Raw genomic sequence first — 23,352 nt, forward strand, 5'->3', positions numbered from 1 at the left:
TCAGCCAAACCAAAACCTGTGCTTCATCCACCCCGGACAGCCGAGCCAGACCCAGGCAGAGGGCAGTACTAACAGATGCCACTGGAGGTGATGTCGTCAAAGGCAGGGAGCTCTCTGTCTCCCATCCATGAGGACCCAAGAGGAGAGGCCAGGGCTGGCCTCACCCACCGTGCCAGCCTGGGCCAGCCTTCTCCAGCAGAGAGCTCTGACCCGAACCTTAATGCTTCCTAGGCTCGCAGAACTCTGCAAATCCTTGCCATTCAAAGCTGACGTCTATCCCCTGTCTAAGCCATTGCTGGGGCTTCAAGATCTTAGAGAGCCAGGAAAGGGAGTATCTGACCACCTGCACACATTAAGGAGATGAGAAAAACTGAGGCCCAGCGAGGGATAAGACTTGCCTAAGATGACAGCCCAAGTCAGCAATATAGGCAGGACTGGATCCTAGCCCCCAGTACTTGGTCCTGTCCCCACCCATCATCAATTCTTGCACAAGCGTCCTTGCATTGAGGCTCTTGGGCAGGGGGGTGGGGCCAGGATGAGGCAAACACGTACCACTCCATCCACCCTCTCCTTCCTTCCTTTACTCAGCTGCCTCCCTGAGGCCGAAGGTGTTAATTTAGGGGCCCCTGGGCCCTGACCTTATTAGGTGCCGGCAGCAGAAACATGAGGGCCCACAGCCTCCTCCTCCTGGTGGCCTTCCTGGCTTTGGGGAGCCAGCTGCCTGCTGCCTCAGGCAGGAGGAAGGGAGGTGAGTGTGTGTAGGGTCCTCTGCTGCAGGGACTAGGTGGTTCCTACCTCTCTGGGGAGCGTGAGGCTTTGGGGGAGGCAGGCAATGCAGTGTGTGCCTGTGTGTGTGCCTGTGGATGCCGGCATCTTAGTGCTTCCAGCAGCTTGTGTTTTGTTTGTGCTTCTTTGTGCCCATCAGCCTGCCCACGTCTATATCTGTAAACGGCTCCCTGCCAGTTTCTTGGTGCTCGTCTGTGCTTGTCTTCACACCTGAGTGTGGGATTGTGGGTGCACACATGCGCCTGTCTCTGTGTCCATGTATATCTTTGTGCGTCGGGGGGGGGGGAACCTGTCTGTACCCCCTCTGCTCTGGTTGCCTCCATGGAGATGTGTGGATTTGTGTGTCCATGTGGCAGGGAGATGAACCTTTCTGTTGTCTTTTGTGGCCAACAAGCCTGTGCCTGGTCTGGCCTGTCCATCTTGTTTCCATCCTTCTCAGACCTTCTTTGTCCCCCAGCCCAGTCTGTGGAAGGGACTCCGAAATTGAGTAGGGGTGTGGTTTCTGGGATCTGTTGGGAGGATCTACCTCCTTCTCTCCTCCCTGCCTCCCCCAAAAGGCTGGGGCTGACCTGTCAACAGGTGAGGGAGGCTGGGAGGCCAGGGCTGCTGAAGTAGCTAGACAGGTGCCTCCCCACCCGACTGAGGCTTCTGCCTCCATCCTCTTCTGGGGCTGGAACACTATGACCTACATACACCTGTGCAGCCCTGGCCCCGCCTTGCGGGAAGGGGACAGTGATGGGGACAGGTCCTGTCCTCCCCAGGGCCCTGGGAGCAGTTCCCTGCATCCTCTTTGCCCCCTCGAGCCTAACGTATGCCTCCCTCAGATGCAGGGCTCTCTCCCTGGGGAGGAGAGAGCCTCAGAATCCCCAGGCTGAGGAGGGAAGGATGCTGGCAAGTACCAAGGCCAGATCCCATTCTGGCTGTGATTCATACACCATCACCACATTCCTCTTCGCTGCAATGCTGTGAGGTCACAGCTATTTTTATTCCCATTTTGTAGATGAGGAAACTGAGGCTTAGTGGACAACCACTCGCCCAAGGCCGAAGACTGACTCTGAGTCAGTGTCAAAGGTGGCAGTTGAAGGCAGGTCTTTGGAATCAGGAAGACTCACCTCCCAAACCTACACCTTGTAAAATGACGTCTCATGCCTCTCTCTCAGGAGTAGATGGTGTCTTGAGGAACAAAACACGCTGGTCTCCCCCAAACTCATCGCATCTCTGTCCTTTCCTGATTCTTCCCATGAGACCTCAGCGTGGCTCTCCGTAGAATTTCAAGCAGTGGAGGAAAGTGGCAAAATAGAGTGAAGGGAAGTCCTGGTTTGTTTTCTGTGGAAGCACAGCTACCTCTGTTTAAGGGTCCCCTCGCACACTCAAATCTGTCTGGTGTCTCTGACATAAAGAGCCTGGTCCAGTTCCTGACAGGTAGTATGTGTCTAAGCAGTGTTTTCAATGGGTTCATTGTACTGGTGTGGCTCTGTGCATGTAATTGTGTATATGACTGTGTACGCACGTTCACGTCTCTCTTCACACCCTACATATGCTATGTGTTTCTATGTACATGACTATGTATGTCCGAGTGTGTGTTCATTTCTGTGTGTATGTATTTCTGTGTATAGGCATGTGTACATGGCAGTATGTCTGCATATTCCACTTTGTACGTATGTCCCAGTTCTTATGACTGTCTATATTTATCCATATGTATATATCAATCTTGCATATATCGCTCTGTGTGTGTATATACACAAACAAATGTATAGGTTAAACCATATGAAATTGCTTTTTGTAGATCAAAAAAGTTCAATATCAGCATTTCGTACGGTCAAGCTCATAGCTAAGTGTGTTTGCATATTTGACTGTGTATGCGTACGTAGGTCTTTGTGCATAAATGTGCATATTTAACTGTGACTGGATAGGACTCTTTCATTCTCCGAGTCAGCACATCCAGGAGCACGCAGGTGCTGTACGGCCGTCCATGTGTGTACACACAACCGTGTCTCTGTGTACACGTCTGTGAGCATGGAACCTGGATTTGGAGGGCAGGGTAGGAAGGCAGGCGGAGACCTGAGTGTGACCTCCCAGACCCTCTCCCATTGTCCCTGTACAATGCAGGCTCTTAGTCCACCGCCACTCTGTTGCTGCCCCAGTTCTCCCCACTTGAAATGCCAGTTTTCATCCTCCTTCCCTTCCTGCCTGTCTGTCTGTTCCTCAAGGCTCAGGTCCTGGCCCTCACCGCAGAAGCTCTCCCTGGTGCTATGACCTGATCCACCCCCACCCCCTATAGGGAGCTCCCGCTTTGAGTTCAGGCAGCTCCGTCTGGCCCCCTCCTTGAGGTCTGAGACCCTCTGGCCAGGGCTACACCCTGGACACTCGGTCCCCAGGGCGCCTCCCTTCCCTAGCCTGGGAAGGAGAGGCTACTCAAGTGTAGCGGGCTCCCTCACAGGCTAAGCTGCTCTTTCTCCAGCAGGGGGCAGCAATTTGGTTTAAGCCACATGTCATGAGTGAAGTTGACGTAGAGCACTTACTGTCCGAATAAGCACGGTGCCTACTATGTGTGTGGCCAGTACCCAGTCAGGGGCGGGAGGGGAAAGGTGGACACAAGGTAAAGTCACAGCACTGCATCCAGCAGCTGCTGGGGGTTCTAGAACCTCTTCTCAGGGGCTAGACTGAAGTGAAGGCCTGGGACCCATCCCTGTCCGCAGGGCTCAGGGGCAGCCAGCGTCGAGGGATATGCAGGTCAGAGGGAGCTGCCCTGGGAGATGAGGACTCAGAGTCGTCCTCCTAAATTAGGCCTTAATTCCACCTTCTCAATGGAGAAATACACTGATGCAAGCCTTCTGCATGAAATCTGGAAATCGCCCAAATCCCTAACAAGGAGAGTAGCTAGGTAAGCGCCGGGACAGAACTTTCTAGAGCCATTCAGAGACCTCCTGAAAGACTGAGTTAATACAGACCCCTGTGCCATTTGCAACAGTGACAAACGTGGTAAAGATGTGGCCGACTGTGGCTATGACAAAGCACCCAGATGCCAACAGCTGACACACCTACGATGCCGGCTCTCCCTTCAAAACCCTTTCTTTCAAATAGTCACTGAGCCCCTAGTGTTTTGCGTCAAGGGTTGTGCTTCAGCCTAATGATGAGAAAGCCGGCAGAGGGGCTCTTCTCATAGCCACCAGGGAAGTGAGAGAAGCAGACAAATCGCGGCAGTCACAAATGGAAGGAAAGCTCCTTTGGGAGTGTGTCGGGTGGGGTGGGGTGGGGTGTTTCCCCTGAGACCTAACAAGTGGGGTGTAGCAGAGCCAGGCAAAGGGCACAGCCGAAGCAAGGCCCTGCAAAGAGAAGCGGTTTGGAGCCACAGCGTGAAGAGGACAGAGGCAGGCAGGGGCGGCCTTGTTGGTGCAGCTGGAGACTTACAACTTCGTTTTCTCCTAAGCTTCCTGTCATCTGAGTCTCAAACCAGACCAGGAGGAAGGAGTCCAGCTTCCCACTTCACAGACAGAAAATGGAGATTTAAAAACAAACAAAGAAACGGAAAAAACCCCAACTCTATAGCATGTGTGACAACATGGATGGACCTAGAGGGCATTATGCTTAGTGAAAAGCAAACAGAGAAAGACAAATACCATATGATCTCACTTATGTGTGGAATCTAAACAACAAAGGAAACAAAACCTAAAAAAAACCAAGTTCATAGATACAGAGAACAGACTGGTGGTTGCCAGAGTGGAGGGATGGGGGTTGGCTGAAATGGATGAAGGGGTTCAAAAGGCACAAATTTCCAGTTATAAAATAAGTGCTGGGGATGTAATACACAGCATGGTGTCTACAGTTCATAATACTGTACTGCACATTTGAAAGTTACTAAGAAAGTAGATCTTAAAAGTTTTTGTCACAAGAAAAACACATTTTTACCAATGTATGGAGGCCTCTTGTGGTGTTCATTCTGCAACAGACACACACCAAATCATTACGTTGTATACCTGAAACTAATATAACGTTAGATGCCAACCACACCTCAGTTAAAAAAATAAAACTAAATAAAGATAAATAAATAAAAGCAAGCCCATCCCCAAAATAAAAATTATAACTCGCCAAAGGACAGGCAAGAAGTAAGGGGTGGAGAATTCAGATCTTGTGATTCCCAAGTCATTGCTTATTACTTCACTCTGAACTGCCTCCAGCTACAAGATTTGGGGGGTTCTCTTACAGAGAAAACTGGGGGATGTCCACCGGACGATGGGCCCTGCCTCCTGTCGGTGCCTGACCAGTGCATAGATGACAGCCAGTGTCCCTCAAAGATGAAGTGCTGCTACAAAAGTTGCTTCCGCCAGTGTGTCCGTATGGTCACAGGTAAGTATAATCCACCTTGCCGACTGCCCGAGCCCTAAGCCCCAGGACCAGGGCACAGTAGGGCTCACCCAGGCCCGTGTGTTGCAGTAAAGCTGGGCACCTGCCCCGAGGACCGATTCAACTGCCTCAGCCCCATTCAGCACCTGTGTCACAAGGACTCAGATTGCCGCGGCAACAGTCGCTGCTGCCCTGGCGCCTGCGGCAGGGACTGCCGAAACCCTGCCAGAGGTATGGCTCCTGTGTGCCGGGCCCAGCTCTAAGGTATCCTTCTGGTTCAACCAGCTCAGCAGGATACCTTTCCAGAAACCTGGGCCTCCCTGTTACCAGAATTGGGGAAGCAGATGGGGTAGAAAGGGTCCTGTTAGGACGATGGAGAAACTGGGGATCCTTGGTTCTCAGCAACCTGGCTGTGTCCCCTGGACCACAACCCTAAACTGCTTTGACCTTCAGTCTGCCCTTGCGAAGGAGGGCGGGGAGTCCTGCCTTTGTGGCCACTGGGGCTGGGCTGATGGGGTCTGGATGGGCAATCAAGGCCAGAACTCAGAGCCCTAGCAGGGGAGGGGGTTAACCCTTTCCTTCTCTCTCCTCAGGCTAATTCTGATTTAGGATCCATGGCTCTGAACCTTAGGAGGGGGTTCCCAGCAGGAAGAGATGATGACCGGGGGCCTGGGACCCTACCACCCAGACAGCAAATCTCTGCCGGGCGACAGTTCCAACCTTTTGATAAACACTGATCTGCTGTCACTTCCGCTGCAGCCCACCCACCCCTGGCTTTTCCTTCTGGGAGCCGAGGCTCATAGTGAGACCTCAGAGGGGTTCCTCTCTGTACCACTGCCACACCAAGCTTCTCATCTTTCCCAGCACCAACTTTCACAGCTCTCTGGACATGTGTTTCTTCCACCTAAAATCTTCAGTTCGGGTAGGTCTCTCCTTGTGGGCTCCTGACCCCTCCCGCAGGCAGCCCAACTACCCCGAATGTATGTTCTAGCAGTTTCCCAAACCTCAGTCTGTTCACATACCCCTTTCACTGTTTTCACCATACTTGCAAGATAATATCCTGACGTTTTGTGTACAGCCTGTACTCCTATTTGTCTAATGCTTTTCCTTAAATGGACTCGCTTTTGTATATAAATAAACTTACTTCAAAAGAAAAACTTGATATCCCTACTATAAATGGGATAAACAGGGTCACTGGCCACAAATAGATGAACATTCTAAAAGCAAATGCTATGAAACCAGCTAAGTTCCATTAAAATCATGTCCAATTAAACAATATTAAATAATGTTATTAAATTCTAGCTAGATGCTGCCACCTGCCAAGCCTGTGAGGCTGAAGCCTGCTTTCTGTCCATTGTAATAAATGAAGGTTGGTAAGGGTTATTGAAATATTAAAGACACAGGTCTGTAAACTGAGACTTTCTTCCTGGTATAATATATTTAATCAGAGGGACTGAAAAGAGAGGCACTTTCTCACTTCAAGAGTCAGTATTGTATAATGTTGCTCCCAGGTACACCCTAAGGTCACTTCAAATCGCTCCACATTTGGGGAAATGTTGCTAGAGCAATTGGGATGCCATTATTTTGGGGGAGGGTCTGTCTCCCCCACGGGACAATACCTCATTCACCTTGATTTCTCGAGGGCCTGCTCTGTAGTCAGGGCCTAAGGAGACGGAATGACAGCCACCACAATGGACATTTCTGGACCCAGCTAGCTGGATTCACAACTGTCCCTTCTACCCAGGACTTGCTTGGGGGAGGGAAAGGAAGCTGGCAGCCTCCTCCCTACTTTACCTGCGGGCTCTCCTCTGGGGTCCTGATAGAATCTGGGCTGGACAGTCAACCGTAGAGGTGAACTGGGCATCCTGGGTCTTCCTTGTTCCCTTGACCTTGCAGTATGGTCACAGGTGAGTCACACTCTGCACGTCTGTTTGCCCTGGAAAGACTTCTACTTCCTCACAGCCACAGTCCTTCTGGTAGGATTCAAATGCCTGAGCTGTTGATTCAAAAGCAGCAAATGCAAATTATATATGGATACAAGGTGAGGCGTGGGAGGGAGGAGAGGAGAATAATCTGGGGTCACTGATTCCCTGTGAGAGCGAATAGTTCCCTTACTTTTCCTGGGCCTCAGTTTCCACATCTATAAACTCAGGGGCTTAACAGATAATACCATACATTGTACTGTTTGCCCACAATCACACCTGCCCTCCCTGGGGGAGATTATACATCTACAGCCCAGTGATTTGGGGCTTGGCCCTGGGGACTTGTTTTGGCTGATAGGATGTGGGAGCAAGTGACAGTGTGACAGTTTCAAGGCCAGGCACCAGCCTTCCTGCAGCTGTTACACTCTGCCATGAGCAGAGCTTGCCCAGAAGCCACTGTTCTCAGGATGCAAACCACTTGGAGCAGGCTGAGCTACCCCAGCCAATCCTCAGACTTGCACGTGGGAAATGAATGTTTGTGATCAGAAGCCAGTGAGATTTGGGGATTGTTTGTTACAGATTTATCTCAGTAAGAGCTTGTCTAATTCAGATAATGATTATCCTTGAGTGAATGCCCACCCTATGCCTTACACTTTAAAACATGATTTCACTCATCCATCCTGTAACCATTTGACAATTGAAGAAACAGAGGCTTTGAGCTCAGTGACTTGTCCAAAATTTCCCGTTAGAGGTGAAATAGCCATGATGAAACGATACCATCTGCCTCCTTAGATATTGATAAAATTAGCAACAGTTAAAATTACAGCACACTTACCTTGCAGCTGCCATTTAAATTACTTTACATGAATAATCTCGTTCACTCCTCACAGCCTTACTATGTAGGCTTTGTCATTTGTGCTGGTTTCACATATGAGGAAACTGAGGCACAAAGAAGCTAATTTGGTCAAGCTCGTACAGCTTATAATTAGAAGAGCTATGATTCAACCCCAAAGAGTCTGATGCCAAAGCTTACAACCTTAACTGACCACACTAATTACATTGTCTTTGAAAATTCCTTCCAGCTCTACAGACCATTTCCGCATCTGAAAAATGGGAATACAACGACCCAAGAAGGTTAAGGGACCAGCCTCAATTCTAAGCAACTGGAACCCGAGATTGTTGGTACACAGCTATTGCTTTGGGTTTCTTTCTTTAAAGGCATCAGGAAGAAAAGGGGCCCCGGGAGGAGGCTCCCAGGTGTGCCAGTTGGGACTAGGCTGCTAAGGGGCCCAGGGCTGTCCTCAGGCCCCGAGTTCTGGGCTAGTTTCCTTCCGCAGCAGGAGGTGGCATGTCACAGGTCATGGCTTCTCTGGCTACAGTCCATTCTAGAGTCATCTGCTCAGTTTCCTGGCTAACTCACCAGCTGTTCCATTAGGTCTGTGCATTGGTCCATGCAGTGCCGGCTCCATCCTCAGTTACTAAAGTCCAGCCCATCCAGCACCATCTCCACTGCCTGTCTCCATTGCCCTTCTGGAAAGTCTCCTGGGAGGTTGGACCCCTGGAGTCAAGAGCCTGGGTCCTCAAGCTCCAATCTTGTTTTCCTCCCTCACTCGTTCAAAGTTTGCTGGGCACTTAGTATAGGCTGTAGGCTGTGTCTTCACAGAGCTCATGTGCTACAGGATGAGACAAAGCTTTAATTCACAAGGAGCATTATATGTATCAGACTAGAGGAACCTAGGAGACGATGGGAGGCCTGGAGGGACCTAACTCAGCCTGGGGACCAGAGAAGACTTCCTGAAGGAGGTGATAGCCAACAAAGATCTTGAGTTTTAGTAGGAATCTGCCAAGTATGACACTGCTAGTCCATTCTCCCCTTCTTCCTTACCAATAGCAATGTCTCCAGTTAGAAACACCCTGTTTCCCCAAAAATAAGACCTAGCTGGACAATCAGCCCTAATGCATCTAATGCTTAATGAGCAAAATTTAATATAAGACTCAGTATTTTATATTATATTATATTATATTATATTATATTATATTATATTATATTATATTATATTATATTATATTATATATTAGACCTGGTCTATATTAAAGTAAGACTGGGTCTTATATTAATTTTTGCTCCAAAAGGCACATTAGAGCTGATTGTCTGGCTAGGTCTTATTTTCAGGAAACATGGTATTTGCCCTCCTCTGCCCCCAAACTACTGGGATGCTGGTGACATTCTATATTTTGACCTTGGTGGCAGTCAAAGGGATGCATACATTTGTAAAAAATAAATTTAACTATAACTTAACATTTGTACAGCTTCCTATAAGAACATTATATTTCAAATTTAAAAAGTAAATTAAATTTTAAAAAGTTCATTTCCTTTCCAGGCTTCCTTGCAGCTAGGAATAGCCATGTGACCCAGGACTGGCCAATGAGAAGTTAGGGGAAGTCTACTGGGAGGGGCTTCCCAGAAAGCTATTGTTTTTCTAACAAATGAGACAGATTCAGCCTTTTTGCCCATCATCCATTTGCCCTTCATCCTTCCTGGAACATGGCTGCTGCAACTAGAACAGCTATTTGGTGACCTTGAGGATTGCCTTAGGTGGGTTTTCAGAAGCAAATCTTGAGATGAAGATTCATAGGATGGTGATGTTTTGAAAACACTCCCAGGAAAAGTGGGTATAGGAGTGGAGAAGCATACCAGGAAAGGAAGAAGGCCAGTAAGGTGTGACATCAAGCAAAGTCTCACAGGAGGATTCTCGGGACAAGGATAGGTGACTCTTCTGAGTTGTCCCTGTGGGACAAGCGTGCTGGAGCATTTATGCTTCTGAACCCCTTAGTCATCAGTTAAGACTATGGGTTGGGGGACAGAAATTTAAGGTTCTCCCTGTGTGTGGGCATAGCCAGCTCCGGTAGCCTTACAGAAGTCCTTTGACAGAGATGTGGATACTAGCTGTCAGGGGGGAAAGCATGCCCGGAGCCAGTGTGCACAGAGGGGTAAAGGGATCTGAGGGGACATGGGCAAAGCTCTGACATCATCTGCTACTAGAATGAAAGCCACACAAGGCTAGTGGATGAGGAAGTGACAAGGAGACTAGGTGTTCAATACCATTCGTGGGCAGCTGCACCACCTCTGGACTCCTCCACAAAAGTCACCTCCTCTCTGATTAAGCCACTATAGTTCATCTTTTGTTCTTGCAGCTAAATTAAATCCTAACTGCTGTACCGGGTACAGAAAGGGCAGGAAGAGTTGTTCCTGGAGGGGAAACACCATGTGCTACTCTTCACCACAATCCTGAAAGGTACCTACTGTTCCGAATCTACAGAAGATGAAGATAAGAATCCCAGAGGAGACGTCACTTTGCCCATGGGCCCACAGCAATTTAGTGGTGAAAGGCAAGATTCAAACCCAGTGTGTTAGTTATCTACTTCTGTATAACAAATTACCACACATGTAGAAGCTCAAAACAACACACATCTTATCTCACAGTTTCTGTGTGTCAAGAATCCAGGCACAGCTAAGCGGGGTCCTCAGCTTCCGGGTCTTTCAAGGCTGAAATCCAGGTGCTAGTAAAGGCTGGGGTCTCCTTTGAGCCTCACCTGGAGAAGGATCCCTTTTCAAGTTCTTGTGGTTGTTGGCGGCATTTCAGTGTCTTCAGGGCATGTGAATGGAATTCCTCAGCTCTTAACTGGTTGTTGGCCAGAAATTGCCCCTACTTCCTTGCCTTTCTAGTATGGCTGCTTGCTTCATCAAAGCCAGCAGGAAGTCACAGTCTTATGTAACCTCGTCCTAGAAGAGACATATCATCACCTTTGTCATAGTCCGTCCATTAGAAACAAATCAGGATGTCCTGCCTTCACTCAAGGGAAAGGGATTACACAAGGGTGTAAATACCAGGAGGCAGACATCGCTGGGGGATATTTTCAAAGCTGCCTGCTATACCCAGGTCCTACTTAATTCCAGAAATGTCTGTACTTTATGCAACATCAAGCTTACTCTTTAGGGTCAAACTCCATGGATTCAGATGTCCATCTGGGTCCAGGGACTGAAGGAGAATTTGGGGGGCAGCCCATCTATGGCATTGATACCCTTTTAGCCCCAGAGGCCCATATGCCTCTCTTCCCACTGCTATCACTCATGAATTCATCTAAAACTGCAGTTACCTCCCACAGAAAGATCTGGGGACAAAAACCATATCCCGGCTCCATTCTCTCCTGCCCTTGGGAAACAGGTCTACCTTTTCTCTTTTGGAAACAACGTCTCCAATCCCAGGGGGATCTCCCTGACTTTTGGAGGTAGTGAAGGCTACAGACAGACTAGTAGGCCAGGAAATGGGAGACCTGCTTCTCCGCAGATCTGCCTCAGTTTCCTTGTCGGTAAAATGATGGAATTGGGCAAGGTTATCACTAAGCACCTTCCTGCTCTTCCTAGGGAAGACCTACAGTGACACAGCCTAGAGCTGAGCTGTCCAATATGGTAGCCACTAACCATATGTGGCTACTGAGCAGGGGAAATGAGATTAGTCCCAACTGAGATTTACTGTAGGGTGAATGTAGTCAAAAGAGTTCTATGATGATTCCCAGTGAGCCTTGCCCCTGTGTCATGCCCTTCTGTTTGAGTGTAGGTGGAACCTGGGAATGTGTGTTTTATAGTGAAAGGGAGATTGTCCTGGGTGGGCCTCGCCTAAGCAGGCGAGTCCTTTAAAAGCAGAGAATTTTCTCTGGCTGGTCACAGAAGAGGAAGTCAGCAGTCTGGTTTGCCTGGAAGAAAGCAAATATCCACCTTGTGAAATGCCTGTGGGGCCCATGGCAAGGAACCACAGGCAGCCTCTAGAAGCTGAGCGGGATCCCCAGCAGGCAGCTGGCAGGAAAAGGGGACCTCAGTCCTACAACCACAAAGCAGTTAATTCCACCAATAACTTGTGAGCTTGGAAGAGAACCACAGGCCTGGCTGACACCTTGACTTCAACTGGGTGAGCCCCTGAGTAGAGAATCCAGTCATGCCATGCCCAGACTTTTGACCTATAGAAACTGTGAAATATAGATTTGTATTGTTTTCGGTTGCTAAGTTTGTGGTAATGTGTTACACAGCAATAAAACAAAAACAAAAACGAATGCAGTGGATTTTGAAGACTTCATACAAAAATGAAAATGTAAAATGGCTCATTAATAATTTCTTTATTGATTCCATGTTGAAATGATAGCATTTTGGATACTGGGTTAAATAAATTATATTACTAAGACAAATTTCATCTGTTTTCTTTTCACTTTTTAAAAATGTGGCTATCAGAAAATTGTAAATTATGTGTGGCTCACATTATATCTATTGGACAGAGCTGCTCTAGAGGACTCAGAACGGAGCGATCTGACCCTGGGAGAGTCATTTCACCTCTCCAAGCCTTACATTTCTTATCTGTGAGGTTGGAATACTAATAGCACCTCCCTCACAGCTATATGTGCAGCTTAAATGAGATGAGACCCGTAGAATTCTTGGCCCAAGATAAGTGCTCAATAAATGTTGGTCATTATTATCATTAATAACAATTAATATTTGTCAAGTAGGAATCCTTTCTTGTAGCTGAATCCTAATCTCCAGCACCTCTCCCCAACCAGGCACACAACAGGCACTCAATAAATGCTTGTACATTATGCAATACTTACAAAGCTCTTAGGCACAGTTGTCCTTACCCTCACTACCCACTCAGAAGGTGGGAATGAGGAACCCATGGGCAGGTGGGCAGGTGAGGAGACTGAACTTCAGGGGCAAAGGGATGTGCCAGGCTTCACAGCGAGCAGGGGAAGAACCGGGTCTTGACCTTCTCAGGCAGAGCCTAGGACTCTTTGTGGGGGCCGGGTGTGTGTGTGGGGGGGTGTGGGGGGGTGGGGGTGGCGAGACCATCTTCTCCAACTCCCTAATGCCGATGCCCTCCCAGTTTTGGAGGTGAGTTCAACCCCGGGTCCACAACTCCTAGCGAAGAGCCCTGAGTGAGTCACTGGGCCTCACCTATAAAATGGGAAACGTGAAGACCCTCTCCCTGTGGAGTCTGTGTCAGCAATAACTTAGAAGAGTCGCCTGAAACAAGGTGCCTGGCACGTACCAACTTAGGAAGCTATTGTTCCTTTGTCAGAGAAGCTCCGGCTGAAGTCCTTCTCTAGGGGCCCCCCCTCCCCTAAATGACCCCTCGGTACGACCCTGGCTTGGAGGAATGCCCCGTCTGTTGGGCCCTGGCTCCAGGTCCCCCCACCCCCAACCTAGTCAGTAATAGAAACCACAGCCTCCTGCCGCGGACTGCCTCCCTCCCTCCCTCCCCGGCAGCGATCGATGCGGCCTCAGCTGCGGGGGACGGAGCAAGACAGGGAAGGAGGGGGCAGCGGGGCCTCCGCAGCAGCGAGGCTTGGCGGGGCCGCCGGGGCAGAGAGCAGCCCCGGTGCGCCAGCGGCTCCCCAACCTCGGCGCTTTCCGAGCGGCAGCGACAGGTAAGGGGCCTCCCTCTGGGAGGGGCGTGGTCTGGGGAAGGGGAGGGGGCAGCGAGAGTGGGAGGCGGAGGATGCCACCGGTTTCCGGTGCCTGTGCCCCTTTCATGAGACCCCCCAAGGAGGCAGCAATGTGGGATGGCCATGCTTTGGGGCTGGTCTTGTTTGTGCATCTGTAAAATGGGATTCGAAAACCTTCCTGGCAGGGTTGGGGTAGGGCTCAACTCAGTGAAAAGTACGTTGCCCAGTGAAGTGATCAGCACACAGTAGGTGATCAAAATAAGTGTGGAGAGAGTCTTGAATCACAAAACCTAGTTGCCAGCATTGCCTGCGCCACGGTCTAGCTCCATAATTTGGAGCAAATCACTTAATCTTTCTTACTGATACTCAGATTGTTGATGGGGAAAGTTTGAATTAATTCTATTCTCCCATCTCATAGAGCAGGAAGGTGAGTTCCAGACAGAGAAGGAGATTTGCATATGGAGCAGCAGCTAACGGGGTACTGGAACTGGGGGAGAAAGGTCATTTTTTGATGCCAAGTCCAGGCGGAGGGTAGGAGTGCAGCTGTAGCACACACGTGTTCAGTGTGCCGAGTTTATATTCCAGGGACTGTGCTGCTGATAAACATCTTGCCTCAAGTAACCCTCAGAATCTCTCATGGAAAGGATGATGGTCCGCAGTGTACAGATGGGGAAACTGAAGCTCAGAAGAGGGAATGGATCAGCTCAAGGTCAACAGTAAGCGGCAGACTCAGAATTGGAACCCAGGTCTGACCAGAGAGACATGCAAAGGATTAACATTTACTGAGCACCTACGGTATGCCAGGGCCTTTACACACATACTCACAAAAACCCTTCACCTGAAGTGCTATTGTCCCCATTCTATAGATAAGAGAGTGAAAGCCCAGAGCCGGAGGAGACTGAGACTGGTCTGCGGTCACACGAGTGACAGAGCTAAGGATGAAACCTCGACCTGCTTAATGCCAAGCGCAGGGTAAGTGAAGGGCAGGCCGCTCGCTCCTTGCTAGGCACTGGGCCAACTGTTTTATGTGCACTCACTCCCCCTACAGCCCAGGGAAGCAGGCATTACTGAATCCACAGTGCAGATGACATTACCGAGGTCAAGAGGTGAGTCACTGGTCCTCAGTTCCAGCAGGGCTTAGAAACAGTGGGCAGTGGCAAGATCTAACCTTTCCTGAGTATCCACTAAGGCTGAGCCTTCCAGAACCTACCTTACTCCTCCACTCCTTGAAGGCAGGTGCGATTCATTGTGCCCGAAACTGAGACCTGGAGAAAAGTAGCTTCCTCAAGGCGCCAGGTGCATCTAGGGTGGAGAGAAACCCAGGTTTGCCTGACTCCAGGAGACAGTGAAACAGGTGGATAATTTCCTTAACCTCTTCTGGGAGCCAGGCCCAATAAAGACATTAAGTTCATGTAACCTTTTTAACCAGTTTGGAGGTGGGTATTTTTATCTCCACTTGACAGAAGCTCGGAGAGGTGACATGACTTGTCTATGGTCACATAAGAAAGGCAAAGTTCAATGTGATTGACTCTACAGATAGTCTAAGCCAATGGCTCCCATGCCTCAGAATCACCCTTCAAGCTTCTTAAACACAGACCGCTGGATCCATCCCCCGAGTTTCTGATTCAGCAAGTCTAGAGTAGGCTGAGAATTTGCATCTTTGACAAACTTCCAGGTGATACTGTCGCTGCTCGTCCAGAGAACACACTCGGAGAACTACTGGTCTACAGTGATTCTCCCAGCAATCCCAGGTGGTAAATAAGTATCACTATCCTCGTTTTGCTGCGGACCAAACAGGGTCAGAGTGCTGGAGTGTCCGAGATCCCACTGTATACTTCTGGGATACGAACATCCAAGTTTGTCTGGAAAGGGGAGGCATCCTGTATGAACACACTCCCAGGTGCCAGGACATCCTGCCATTCAACCACTTTCATAATCCTCCAAGGTAGACACAGCGTTTGTTTTATGCCAATGAAAAAGGGATGGGGAAGGCCAGTGATTTGGCCAAAGTCCCTCAGTTGTGGAGTGAGGGCTAGTGAAACCCAAGCCTGAGTCTTGAGTCCAGAGAGTACTTGACACCTAGGAGCGCCTACTGCATGCCAAACGCTTCACACAGAGACTCCAACACCCCTAGCTGGTGGATGGGGCATAGGATTTGAACTCAGTCTTCCTGCAAGGGAGGTCTGGGGATACCCCTCAGTGCGCCCCTCCCGTGTCCGCAGACCGTTGCACTGCAGCCATGGTGAGCGAGTCCCCCAGGGACGACGCCAGAGTCCCCTGGCGGAGAAGCGACGAGGCGCTGCGCGTGAACGTGGGCGGCGTGCGGCGGCGGCTCAGCGCGCGCGCCCTGGCGCGCTTTCCGGGCACGCGGCTGGGCCGCCTGCAGGCCGCGGCGTCTGAGGAGCAGGCGCGGCGCCTGTGCGACGACTACGACGCGACGGCACACGAGTTCTACTTCGACCGGCACCCGGGCTTCTTCCTAGGGCTGCTGCACTTCTACCGCACCGGCCGCTTGCACGTGCTCGACGAGCTGTGCGTCTTCGCCTTCGGCCAGGAGGCTGATTACTGGGGCCTGGGCGAGAGCGCGCTGGCCACGTGCTGCCGCGCGCGCTACCTGGAGCGGCGCGTGGCGCGGCCGCGCGCCTGGGACGAGGACAGCGACACGCCGAGTAGCGTGGACCCGAACCCCGGCGAGATCTCCGACGTGCAGCGCGAGCTGGCGCGCTATGGCGCGGCGCGTTGCGGCCGCTTGCGCCGCCGCCTCTGGCTTACTATGGAGAACCCGGGCTACTCACTGCCCAGCAAACTCTTCAGCTGCGTCTCCATCGGCGTGGTGCTCGCCTCCATCGCCGCTATGTGCATCCACAGCCTACCTGAGTACCAGGCCCGCGAAGCAGAGGCCGCCCTGGCTGCGGTGGCCGCGGGCCGCAGCGCAGAAGAGGCGCGCGACGACCCTGTGCTGCGGCGCCTGGAGTACTTCTGCATCGCCTGGTTCAGCTTCGAGGTGTCGTCGCGCCTCCTGCTGGCGCCCAGCACGCGTAATTTCTTCTGCCACCCACTGAACCTCATCGACATCGTTTCTGTGCTGCCTTTCTATCTAACGCTGGTGGCTGGGGCGGCTCTTGGCGGCCAGACTGGCGCGGGCGGCGAGGAGCTCGGCTACCTGGGCAAGGTGGTGCAGGTGTTCCGCCTCATGCGCATCTTCCGCGTGCTCAAGTTGGCGCGCCACTCCACTGGGCTGCGATCGCTGGGCGCCACGCTCAAGGTAGGGCGTCTGAGGCCGGGTTGGGGGTCACGGGGGAGCGGGTGTGACCATCGGGCAGGTTAGCAGGTGAACTTACAAGCCCTCTGTGTCCAGGCACACAGTGAATTGAAACGACATCCTTTGTGCCAGGCACAGGGTTAGATACCTGTTGGACATTTCAGGCCCAGGCTGACCTTCCCAACAGCCCTCCCAGGAAGGGCTTCTGGTTATCTCTACTTCCCAGGGGAGAAAACAGAGACAGAGCTTTGCTGGTATTTATTAAAAAAAAAAAAAAACAACCAAAGACAAAGGTCACGTTTGATCTATCTGTCAAACACCAGGTAATACAGACCAGAAGAATATGCAAAGCAAGATGCTTACTGGCTTCTCCACTGAACCTTTCTTCTGACATTATCAGGAGCACAGCTATCATAGGTCACCCTTAATAGGCCAAGTCTAGCAATCGTTCCAGAGCGAACACTAAGTACTGATTCTGTGCCAATTTCATATCCGTTATCGATTTCATCCTCAAGACAACTTCCTCAGGAAGATGCTATTATTTATTCCCTTCCCGTAGATGAAGAACCTGAGGTCGGAGGGTTGGCTTTTTTAAGCCTGGTTGCAATGTATTGAGCACCCTCCTTGTGCCATGCCCTGCACTGAGGGTGAGTCACTGCCCTGGGGAGCTTGCCCTTAGGCGGGTGAAATTAGCCTGGTTTGGGGCGAGAGGATATGTGAGCAGCTTGGACAAAGGCCAGAAGAGAGGACAGATGAATGCTGGGAGGGGAACACGGAGGGAAGGGTACCAGTGGATAAGGTTAAGGAGGTGAGTGGGACAGGGTATTGAAGGGCATGAACTCTTGGCCCGGGATTTTGGACTTTATCCCTAGGGAATAGGGGAGCCTATGAGGGATTTAAGCAGGGGCAAGTATTATTGTCATCAGTTTGCAGATGTGGAAACTGAGGATCCAGGAGGTGACAGGACTTGTCAGTGATTCCTCAGTGAATAAGTGGCAGAGCCTAGAGAAGAACCCAGCTGTGCCTGACTCCAGCACCTCATGTTCTTTCTCCTAAAGCCCCATGTAACCCTGCTAAGGATTCCTAGAAGGTGCTCGAATTTCCCTTCCACCCATGGCTTAGTAAAACCTCTCCTCCCCATATATATTTTTAAATTTTTATTGGAGAATGTTGGAGAACAGTGTGCTTCTCCAGGGCCCATCAATTCCAAGTCGTCCTTCAGTCTAGTTTTGGAGGGCACAGCTCAGCTCCCAGTCCAGTTGCCATTTTCAAGGGGCCGCAGCCCACCATCCCACGCAGGAATTGAACGCGCAACCTTGTTGTTGAGAGCTCACGCTCTAACCAACTGAGCCATCCGGCCGCCCCAGTAAAACTTTTGCACCTCCTTATCGCAGGGCAGCCCAGGATGCTGGGTGCAGGCAGGGTTACCCGGGCAGAATGCTAGGGCGCTGCGCAGGTACAGAGAATTTCATTAGCCAGATGCCCTGAACTCAGCAGCTCTCCAGGGACGATTCCTCCACCCAGAACTCTGCCTTGCGTCCACCATACAGGGAGCCCGATGCTACCAGCCTTTTCTGCAAGGAGAGAGAAGAGTATTGATGGAGGCTGCCAAGGTCGAAGACACAGGTGTAGGATTCCAGATGAGCGCCTTGCTACTTAAAGCGAGCCCCTGGCAGCAGCAGCTTTCTCATTAGCTGGAAGCTTGCTAGAATTGCAGAATCCTGGGCCCTACCCCAGATCTCCATCCTCAACTGAATTCTGCCCTTTCAACAAAATCTCTACATGATTCCTCTGCATACTACAGTTTGGAGGCCCTGCTCTAGCCTAGGGGTTCTCAGCCTCTATTAACATTTGGGGCCAGAACATTCTTTATTGGGGGGGCTGTCCTGTGCACTGCAGGATGGTTAGCAGCGTCCTTAGCCGCTACCCACTGGGTGCTGGTAACACACGTGTCCCAGTTGTGACAACCAAAAACATCTCCAGACATTGTCACATGGCCCCTGTGGGGGCAGAATTGCCTGAGAAACACTGCCTTAGAGACAGAACAAATATACACACCCCTAGGCAAGTGCATTCAGTGGGTGGTCTGGGGAGTGTGTGTGTGTGTGTGTGTGTGTGTGTGTGTGTGTGTGTCCGTCCTCTCAGCTTCCCTGAGAGGCAGAAAATATTTTTGTACTTATCAGAAATGCCAAAAGTGCCTGAAACCAACTCTGCATTGTGGAATATAAACTATGGTTCTCTCTTGATTCGGCAACAGTGTAAAAATTACAAGCTTTTCATTAACTGGCCGGTGCCACCAGTGACTCCCACATTAGAAGAAACAACTGTGGCTCAGCAGGCACCTTGGACAATGGAAATTAGGCCTGTGTTCAGCTCCAGGGAGTTTTGCTGCTCATTGTAGTTGAAAGACCTTAGTTTGGAGTCAGGGGACCTGGGTCTTGGCAGCAGCTCCACCTTGCTTTGTGACTTCCAGCGTGTCCTTGCTACACTGGGCCTCAGTTTCCCCATATGCCCAGGCTCAGGCTGTAAGCCCACCCAGCGCTGACTTGGCTTCGTACGTTCTCTTCCAGCACAGCTACCGCGAGGTGGGCATCTTACTGCTGTACCTGGCCGTGGGTGTGTCCGTGTTCTCCGGCGTGGCCTACACAGCCGAGAAGGAGGAGGACGTGGGCTTCGACACCATCCCGGCCTGCTGGTGGTGGGGCACCGTGAGCATGACCACCGTGGGCTACGGAGACGTGGTGCCGGTGACGGTGGCTGGCAAGCTGGCAGCCTCGGGCTGCATTCTAGGGGGCATCCTGGTGGTAGCCCTCCCCATCACCATCATCTTCAACAAGTTCTCCCATTTCTATCGGCGCCAGAAGGCTCTGGAAGCCGCCGTGCGCAACAGTGACCACCGGGAGTTTGAGGACTTGCTGAGCAGCGTTGATGGGGTGTCAGAGGGGTCTCTGGAGACATCCCACGAGACCTTCCAGGAGGGAAGGTCTGAAGACCTGGAGGCCTCGGACCCCAGTGGGCCTCCAAATGCTCCGATTTATTAAAACCAGGGTTCCGTGTCCCCCTTCCCACACGCCTACAGTCAGCTGCAGCAGAGATTCTTCCCCTGCGTAAGTTCTTCATGGTCGCATGACTGCTCGGGATCACTCACGCTGGCCTGAGAAGTGACACCCAGAGGCTGGGTCCCTTCCTCCAAAGGCCCAGGGCAGGATAGTGTTACCCTAGATTGTGTGAGCCTGGAAAGTGACCCAGAGACCTTTATAAACAAACCTCCAAGCCATCCAGGAAGCAGCATGAGCAAGAGGGAGAAAGCTGAAAGGATGCTAACAGTTCCTAAGCACCTGCTGTCTGTTAACCAGATCATATTTGGTCCTATGTTGCAGGATAAGAATTATCCCCATTTCACAGTGGAGCAAACTGAGGCTCAGAGAGGTGCATTGACTTGCCCAGATGTCACGCAACTAGGAGTCAGGTTTGGAATGTGTGCTTGTTGGTCTGCCAAAACAATGTTCCTCCCAACCTGTCAGTCTTCTGCCCTCACAAAGTTCGCGTGGGGTTTCCGTGGGTTCATGGATCCCTGGAGTTGATCCTTAGAGTTAGAACCCTATGTTAGAGCTAGGGAAAGGACCAAACGGGATTCAGATATAGGAGCCCTAGACCTCAGCTGTGGTTCTTTTCCAGGAGCTTCCAACAGGAGTCAGCTCTCCAAGGTGAGGTCTGGGAGGAAGGAGGAGGGAGCTGCCTCCTTAGCTGATGTGCAAGATTTGCTAAGCAGGAATCCTGTAGCTTCCTCCCAGGGCTGGCTTGAGATACAGATAAAGGGGCCCTGGCCTGAGACCTGAAGTCTAGACCCAGCTATGGGACCTGATATGTGAAACAAGTCCTTGCCTCATCTCCGGATTTCAGCCCATCTGTCAAATGATCACAGTCTGGGCCCAGAGGGAGATGAAAGCCAAATGGAGCAGCGGAGGCACTGATTTCAAGCTAGCTTGGCTCTGAAATGTTGGTGGCAAGGAGCTGCCAGTGCATGGACACCTGTCCCCCCACCCTGGGTGCCCCCAGTCTGACCTTGGCAGTTTCTGTCTGCCCAGCAGGCAGACCTCCAACCGTACCTTGAGTTATCATCCAGACACATGCTCGAGATTCCCGTCCCTTTTGGCCAGCTCCAGCCCCCTCCTCCTTGCTGGGGGCATATCTCGTATGCCCACCTACTGAATCCTCTGCTTGCTAGAAAAGTTGGGAGGAAGGGTTCCCATAGCCCTTCCACATACTGTCGCCAGCACTGTATTGTCATTGCTGGACTAGCTGTTCGTCCCATTACTCGGAGCTTCAAGATGGATGACACTGGTTGAACCCAGGCCCGGTGTGGTGTAGGTATTTAGAAAATGTTGACTAGATCAACCAGTTTATATGGCTAGTGTGCGCCGAGCACTGGGGAGAGAGAGGCAAGTGCCAGGGAGAGACCTCGCCCTTAAGAGAGTGGCGGTAAGAAAGAAAAGGAGGTCCTTTCCCTTTTGCCGCCCTCTTCCTCCTCGCTTTTTGAGGCTTTTACAATGATTTCCTTGTCGAGTCTTCATTCACTCCTTCAACAAATATCCACTGGAAAAGTCATAAGCTGGCGCTTCACCTGTGGCCTGAAGACGGGTTTTGTTTAGCGAAACAGTATTTTTAGAGTGTTTTAAAACTTTGAATGCCTTTGGGGGAGGCATGCACTCTACAGTTCCCGATCGCGCCCCCGCCCCCCACACACAGCCGCTGCTGTGTTAGCCCCACCATTTCTCAGACTTACTTTACCCACTGGCCTGTGATTTACTGACTTCTTACTAGGTTCGAGAGAGACAGTGTCAAGCAAAATATATAATCCTATATCCCTGTGTCCTGAAGCTTACAGACTAGTAGGGAGACAGATTTTAATCCAATAATCACATAAATATGTAATAATGAGCTCCCCTAAGTGTAGGGAACTATAAGCGTGTATAATGTTGTAGGGACCATTAACCGAGGTCAGAGAAGACTTTCCTGAGCGAGTGACAATTGAACCTGCCATCATATGGGTAAACAGTAATTAGCCAATGGGGGTTCCAGGGAAGCAGTGTATTCCAAGCAGAGGGAACAGCACGTGTGGAGGCCTCACGTTTTACACAGGGCCTGGCACGTAGTAAGCTCCACATGTAGATGGATTCCCGTCTCCAGATTGGAGCAGAGACTGGAGCTAAGCCAAGGGGCTGCTCATGAATTGACACGTATGTGCACCACCAGCCCTCCTGCACGTTCACCTTGTCACGTCCAGGTTCAGCTCTGCACAGGTTGGGGCACGGACCAGGAGGGCTGCATGCACCGCCCTTAGGGTCTTATTGACCATACAAAGGAGCCAGTTAGCTTCCAGACATTCTGACCCCACAGACAAATCCCTAAAGCTGGTGTGGGGAAAGCTCCGGGGGGACTCGTCTGGCTTGCATCCATCATGAGGTTGTGTGTGGTCCTGGCAGAAAAGCAACAACTCACTCCCACTCCCATGTAGCAGTGAAAGCCACTGTGCAAATAAAGAGGCTGGGCCCACAGACCTGTTTCTGCCTGTATGGAGCTGGCTGCCTGGCGTAGTTTCTGGGTGATGGGGAAGGGTGGGGTGATGCATGGAACGACCCAGAATCCACATTCTCTGGTTCCAATCTTAGATTTGGCACAGGTTGCAAGTGACAGGAATCCAGCTGGAACTAACTTGGCCATAAAGCGTAATTCATTAGCTTCAATAATTGAAGTGATGAACAACTGTTAATAACTAGAGTTCTTTGGCTACAAAGCAACAGAGACTGACTACCTTAAGAAAAAAATGAATTTGTTGGAAGGCGTATTAGTTTCCTGTGGCTGTCATAACAAATGACCACAAGCGTGATGCCTTCAAACAACAATTTATTCTCTCACCGTTCTATAGACCAGAAACCCCAAATCAAGGTGTCAGCAGGGTCACACAGGGCCACACTCTCTCCAGAAGCTTTAGGGGAGATGCCCTTTCTCACTTCCAGTGGCTGCTGGTATCACTTGGCTTGTGGGTGCATCACTCCAAACTCTGCTTCTCTCATCATGTCACCCTGTCCTCTGTGTGTCAAATCTCCCAGTGCCTCTCTCATAGGACACGTGTGATGGCATTTAGCCCCCCCCCCCCGATAATCCAAGATGATCTCATCTCAAGATCCTTAATCACATCTGCAAAAAGACCCCTTTTCCAAAGAAGTAACATTGATAGGTTCCAGAGATTAGGATGTGACCATATCTTTGGGACCGCCATTCAGCCCAGTATGGGAGGGTATTGGTGAAGTTCACCCGATCAAAGAGAAAGCTGACTGACCAGGCCTTGGGAAATATAGGAATGAGGGGAGCTGTAGGGACCACAGTTGCAGAACCCAGGAACCTTGCATAGGACACTGTCAGCCAAGTAATCTGCCTCCAATCACCTTCCGGCCGTGGGTCATTCTGCTCACAGTTCCAGTCCCAGGAAAGAGGCTGATTTACCTAGCTTGCGTCATATCCCCTCCCTTGGTAGGGATGGAGGGC

General features: G+C 50.8%; 2 protein-coding genes and 1 long non-coding RNA gene across 6 annotated transcripts; 2 read left to right on the forward strand and 1 right to left on the reverse strand.

Annotated features, from left to right (window-relative positions):
• The first annotated feature begins 529 nt into the window (after nt 1-529).
• WFDC5 (WAP four-disulfide core domain 5) lies at nt 530-5,908 on the forward strand. Of its 2 annotated transcripts, XM_019749634.3 has the most exons (4): nt 530-748; nt 4,993-5,133; nt 5,221-5,361; nt 5,724-5,908. In XM_019749634.3, the coding sequence occupies exons 1-4, from the start codon at nt 664-666 to the stop codon at nt 5,726-5,728; spliced, it is 372 nt and encodes a 123-aa protein (XP_019605193.1). In that variant the 5' UTR covers nt 530-663; the 3' UTR covers nt 5,729-5,908. The 2 variants fall into 2 exon arrangements, with proteins under 2 accessions (XP_019605193.1, XP_088645232.1); XM_088789106.1 differs by having other exon boundaries at nt 5,221-5,908.
• A 1,086-nt stretch (nt 5,909-6,994) lies between these two features.
• LOC148756018 (uncharacterized) lies at nt 6,995-14,888 on the reverse strand. The gene is made up of 4 exons (XR_016018163.1): nt 14,752-14,888; nt 10,647-10,836; nt 8,473-8,725; nt 6,995-7,126 (listed from the first exon to the last, which is right to left on the reverse strand). It is a non-coding gene; the product is annotated as an uncharacterized LOC148756018 (long non-coding RNA).
• KCNS1 (potassium voltage-gated channel modifier subfamily S member 1) lies at nt 13,375-22,379 on the forward strand. Of its 3 annotated transcripts, none has more exons than XM_074317436.2 (6): nt 13,375-13,523; nt 14,127-14,287; nt 14,408-14,513; nt 15,217-15,486; nt 15,764-16,806; nt 19,374-22,379. In XM_074317436.2, exons 4-6 carry the CDS (start codon nt 15,426-15,428, stop codon nt 19,842-19,844), a joined length of 1,575 nt encoding a protein of 524 aa, XP_074173537.1. In that variant the 5' UTR covers nt 13,375-13,523; nt 14,127-14,287; nt 14,408-14,513; nt 15,217-15,425; the 3' UTR covers nt 19,845-22,379. The 3 variants fall into 3 exon arrangements, with proteins under 3 accessions (XP_074173537.1, XP_088645230.1, XP_074173539.1); XM_088789104.1 differs by having other exon boundaries at nt 14,127-14,257; XM_074317438.2 differs by lacking the exon at nt 15,217-15,486 and having other exon boundaries at nt 13,377-13,523; nt 14,127-14,513.
• Nucleotides 22,380-23,352: the final 973 nt, after the last annotated feature.

The sequence above is a fragment of the Rhinolophus sinicus genome, chromosome 13, assembly GCF_057876585.1.
Source record: "Rhinolophus sinicus isolate RSI-liver-muscle chromosome 13, RSI-T2T, whole genome shotgun sequence".
Lineage (NCBI taxonomy): Eukaryota > Metazoa > Chordata > Mammalia > Chiroptera > Rhinolophidae > Rhinolophus > Rhinolophus sinicus.

Bases quoted from the DNA above. Each gene is read 5' to 3' on its own strand.
- WFDC5 (XM_088789106.1), top strand. From the start codon at position 664: ATGAGGGCCCACAGCCTCCTCCTCCTGGTGGCCTTCCTGGCTTTGGGG. The intron at 749-4,992 runs GTGAGTGTGTGT...GTTCTCTTACAG, and splicing joins CTCAGGCAGGAGGAAGGGAG to AGAAAACTGGGGGATGTCCA. The intron at 5,134-5,220 runs GTAAGTATAATC...CGTGTGTTGCAG, and splicing joins GTGTGTCCGTATGGTCACAG to TAAAGCTGGGCACCTGCCCC.
- KCNS1 (XM_074317436.2), top strand. From the start codon at position 15,426: ATGAACACACTCCCAGGTGCCAGGACATCCTGCCATTCAACCACTTTC. The intron at 15,487-15,763 runs GTAGACACAGCG...CCGTGTCCGCAG, and splicing joins CACTTTCATAATCCTCCAAG to ACCGTTGCACTGCAGCCATG. The intron at 16,807-19,373 runs GTAGGGCGTCTG...GTTCTCTTCCAG, and splicing joins CGCTGGGCGCCACGCTCAAG to CACAGCTACCGCGAGGTGGG.